A 3,952-nucleotide genomic window follows, 5' to 3' on the forward strand; every position below is an offset into this window, starting at 1 on the left:
TAATAATGAGAATGAATAATGTGTTAGTAGACCTATTAGTATTGTGTTAGCATTCTGAAGTGATATGGGAAGGAGTGGAAACGAAGGCAGGAATGAGGGAAGGAAATGAAGGAAGGGAAGGAAGGAACAAGTAGGTGGAAACGAAGGAAGGAAGGAAGGAAGGAAGGAAGGGAAGGAAGGAACAAGTAGGTGGAAACGAAGGAAGAAGGAAGGAAAGGAAAGGAAGGAAGGAACAGGTAGGAAAGAGAGTTGTTGATGTTAGTAGGAGAGAAAAGGAAGGAAAAAACAAAAAAAGTAAGGGATAAGTAGGAGGTGGTGTTGTATTGCTGTAGAAGGTGTAGAGTAGGCAGGTAAGGGAGTGTATGGGTAACAGGTCAAGGCCGCCAGGTGTGGGTGTGGGTGTGAAGGTGAGATGAGACAGGAGAGAACAGGTAAGCAACAGTGTAATTAACCTGTCTCAATTGGTCTTTCTTACAATACTTTCTCACGGTTTCTTCGTAACTCCCATCTCCTCTCTCTCTCTCTCAATAGGTCTTTCATCGTAGAGTAAATCATCAAACGAAAAATCCGAGGAAACAATACTGATCAGATTCTCTCTCTCTCTCTCTCTCAAACGAATGGCTTTTCCTTCTATTGAAATTGAAATCTAATTAACTAACAGGTGACTCCAGGAACGAGAAGAATGAAAAGGTGAGAGATGGAGGAGAGAGAGAGAGAGAGAGAGAGAGAGAGAGAGAGAGAGAGAGAGAGAGAGAGAGAGAGAGAGAGAGCACAAAATCATTACTATACTCATTGCTGCAACACTTTAAACCATGCAACACACACACACACACACACACACACACACACACACACACAGCAACACAAACACACACAACACTCTCGCAACATCCTCTTGTGAAGGGTAAAGTAACAAGAAGAAGAAGAAGAAGAAAAGGAGGAGGAGGAGGAGGAGGAGGAGGAGGAAGAAGAGTACAAAGACGAGATGTGAAATATAGGCTACGGATCTTGCGGTGCTTCTCTCTCTCTCTTAAACCCCTTTCGTCACTTTCTCCTTTTTATGTATTTCGAAATGACATGGAACGGAGAGAACGCCAGAGAGAGAGAGAGAGAGAGAGAGAGAGAGAGAGAGAGAGAGAGAGAGAGGGTGAAGGGGAGGGGGTGCAGGTGTGTATAAGTCATCAAGCAGATTCAATTTGTTAACAGTAGTCTCAGTATTAGGCTAACCTCTCTCTCTCTCTCTCTCTCTCTCTCTCTCTCTCTCTCTCTCTCTCTCATCTTCCTCCCTTCAGTGCCCTTCGTTCTTTTCCCCTTCCTCTACTTCCCTTTCCTTCAACATCTCTCTCTCTCTCTCTCTCTCTCTCTCTCTCTCTTGCAAGATCCTTCTTTCTCCACTCCCCTTCCTCTATCTCCCTTCAACATCCTCCTCTTCCCCCTCCCCTTCCTTCTGTCTCCCTCCAATATCCTTCTCTCCCTTCCCCTCCTCCTCCCCTTTCTCTGTTGCCCTCCCCCCTTCAGTATCCATCTCTTTCTCCCTTCCACTCCCCTTCCCCTTCATTTGTCTCCCTTTCCTCCCCCTACCTTCAACATCCTTCTCTTTCAACCCAGCGTGAATAATAATGCGCAAATAACTATTAATCTCAGGCCACTGTGACGTAGATGAGCACCAAGGTCACGCGCAGCTATTGCATATTATTATTATTTTTTTTTTTTTACAGTAGAGGAAACAGTTCAAGCGCAAAATAAAAGAAACAATAATGAAAAAAAAAAGCCCGCTGCTCAATATGTCCCCGACTCTCCTTTTTTCTTCACTGTAAGAGATCGAGAATGAGCCTAATCAAATAATAGTACAGTGTCGCCCACATACAAAAGTCACGTAGGCCGGGACTCGAATGCGGGACCAATGAATGACGAGTAGATTATCTATACCACTGCGCCACCCGGAGAAAGGGGTCGCTAGTATCGTTATCATCATCAGGCGTAGCAGTAGAAGCAGTGATAGCATAGCAGGAACAATAGTAGTAGTAGTAGTAGTAGTACCCGTAGTAGTAGTTGTAGCAGCAATAATAATAACAATAATAATGATGATGATGATAATAATAATAATAATAATAATAATAATAATAATAATAATAATAATAATAATAATAACGCATCCTCTACCTCTTTTTCTTGAAGGGGAGGAAAGAAATGGGGAGGAAAAAAAGAGGGGAGGAAGAAATAAATGGAGGAATGACGGGAAGGGGAGAAGTGAATAGAAAGAAGGAAGAAATTGGAAGGAAATAAGGGAGGGGAGGAAAATTGAGAGTAAAAAAGGGAATAGGGAGGAAAAGAATGGGAGGAAAAAGTGAGAGGAACGATAGTGAAAGGAAATTAAATGGGGAGAAAAGGGAAATGGAGAGACAAGAAGGGGAGAGGAAAAATACGGGGAGGAAAGAGAGGGAAAGAATGGAAAGAAAAAAAATGGAGAGGAAATTAGAGGGGAGGAAAAAGAAGGGGAGAAGAGGAAAGAAGGGGAGAGAAACATATGGAGAGGACAGAGAAGAAGGGGGAGGAAAGAGGAAAAGAAGGGAAAGAAAATGAGGAAACTTGAGGGGAGGAAGGTGGGGAGAAGAGGAAAGGAGAGAGGAAAAGGGAGGGGAGGAAAGAAAGGGGAGGGGGAAGAAAGAGAGGAACGAGAGTGAGAGGAAATTAAGAGAGAAAAGGGAAAAGGAGAGGAAAGAGAGAGAGAGAGAGAGAGAGAGAGAGAGAGAGAGAGAGAGAGAGAGAGAGAGAGAGAGAGAATCAAAAAAATAATCACAAAATTCCAAAAAAAGAAAATCAAAACAAAAGAAAAACAAGAAAAACAAACGAAGACAAAAAACACCAAAAAACAAAACAAAACCACAAAAACAAGAAAATCAAATAAAAACAAATTAAGAAAAACAAACTAAGACAAAAAAAAATCACCAAAACAACAGCAAACAACAAGAAAAACAGTCTCACCTTGATTATGATTCTCCGCCATATTCTCCATTTTTGCTGATATCTTCGCTTCTAATCGCCGCACACGCTTCACCCTTGGTCCGGGTCACCGCCTAGCACCATATTATTTGTTTATCACTAGCCAGGACGTTTACAAGCACTGGTCTTCTTGTAAATGGCCGTCTAGCACTGCACCGCCTGGTCTCCTCTCGCGGCCACGTCTCGTAAAGAACTGCGGGACGGAGGCCGAGGCACCCCTGCAGCGCCTCGGTTCTCCTGGCACTCTCGTAGGGGTTTGTAAAGTTGTCGTACGTCACCGCCTCACCCCCGCACGTGCCTCATATTTCACCCTTATCAGAACATACAACACCCCTCATACTGCCTTAAAACCACACCTTCGCATCTTTATAGTTAAATTATCACGTGTTTGAGTATTATATGCGGTCTGGGAGGCGTGAATCTCAACCAGTATACAAATTCCATTCATGCCGTTTCAATTAGAGAAAAATCGTATATCTGGCATAACTATATATCAAACATGGGTAGATTTCATTACTAGAGGTCCTTATGCTTAATATATACCCATTAAAACAGTACCAAAGCGTTAGTTAGCGATATAAACAAGAAAAATATAGTTGAATGTACGTCCAAGCCTTCCGAGTAGTACCGTAGAATGCATAGTTATCGAACATCTCAACACCTGCTTGTGCGCCCACGGGCTCACGCACCCATAAACGTGATCCCTGGTTAACACACTTCCCGTCGCTCTAGACAAAGGAAAAGTGAGAATATGGATGAAAAATTAACTAGAACCCCGTTAGCCACCCTTAGGACCCATAGAAAGGCCCCTAAGTCCCATAAAAGGGCGATTCAGGTAGTCACGATTTCTAACACGTGAGGCTGTTGGCTCATCCTCCCAGCGGCCGTCCTCCCTACTAAACCCTCCGTCTGGCACTTATCTAACACCCAAAATAAACCAATACAGACA

At 43.3% G+C, this 3,952-nt stretch overlaps 1 protein-coding gene across 30 annotated transcripts in view; it reads right to left on the reverse strand.

Annotated features, from left to right (window-relative positions):
- Positions 1-3,192, reverse strand: part of LOC127004981 (period circadian protein-like) — a 141,040-nt gene extending 137,848 nt beyond the window's left edge. For all 30 annotated transcript variants that reach the window (XM_050873370.1, XM_050873365.1, XM_050873364.1 and 27 more), the window contains exon 1: positions 2,986-3,192. In XM_050873370.1, the coding sequence (XP_050729327.1) occupies positions 2,986-3,016 (31 nt within the window). In that variant the 5' untranslated portion in view covers positions 3,017-3,192. The remainder of the gene's footprint in view (positions 1-2,985) is intronic.
- Between the last annotated feature and the right edge of the window lie 760 nt (positions 3,193-3,952).

Source organism: Eriocheir sinensis, chromosome 29, assembly GCF_024679095.1.
Source record: "Eriocheir sinensis breed Jianghai 21 chromosome 29, ASM2467909v1, whole genome shotgun sequence".
Lineage (NCBI taxonomy): Eukaryota > Metazoa > Arthropoda > Malacostraca > Decapoda > Varunidae > Eriocheir > Eriocheir sinensis.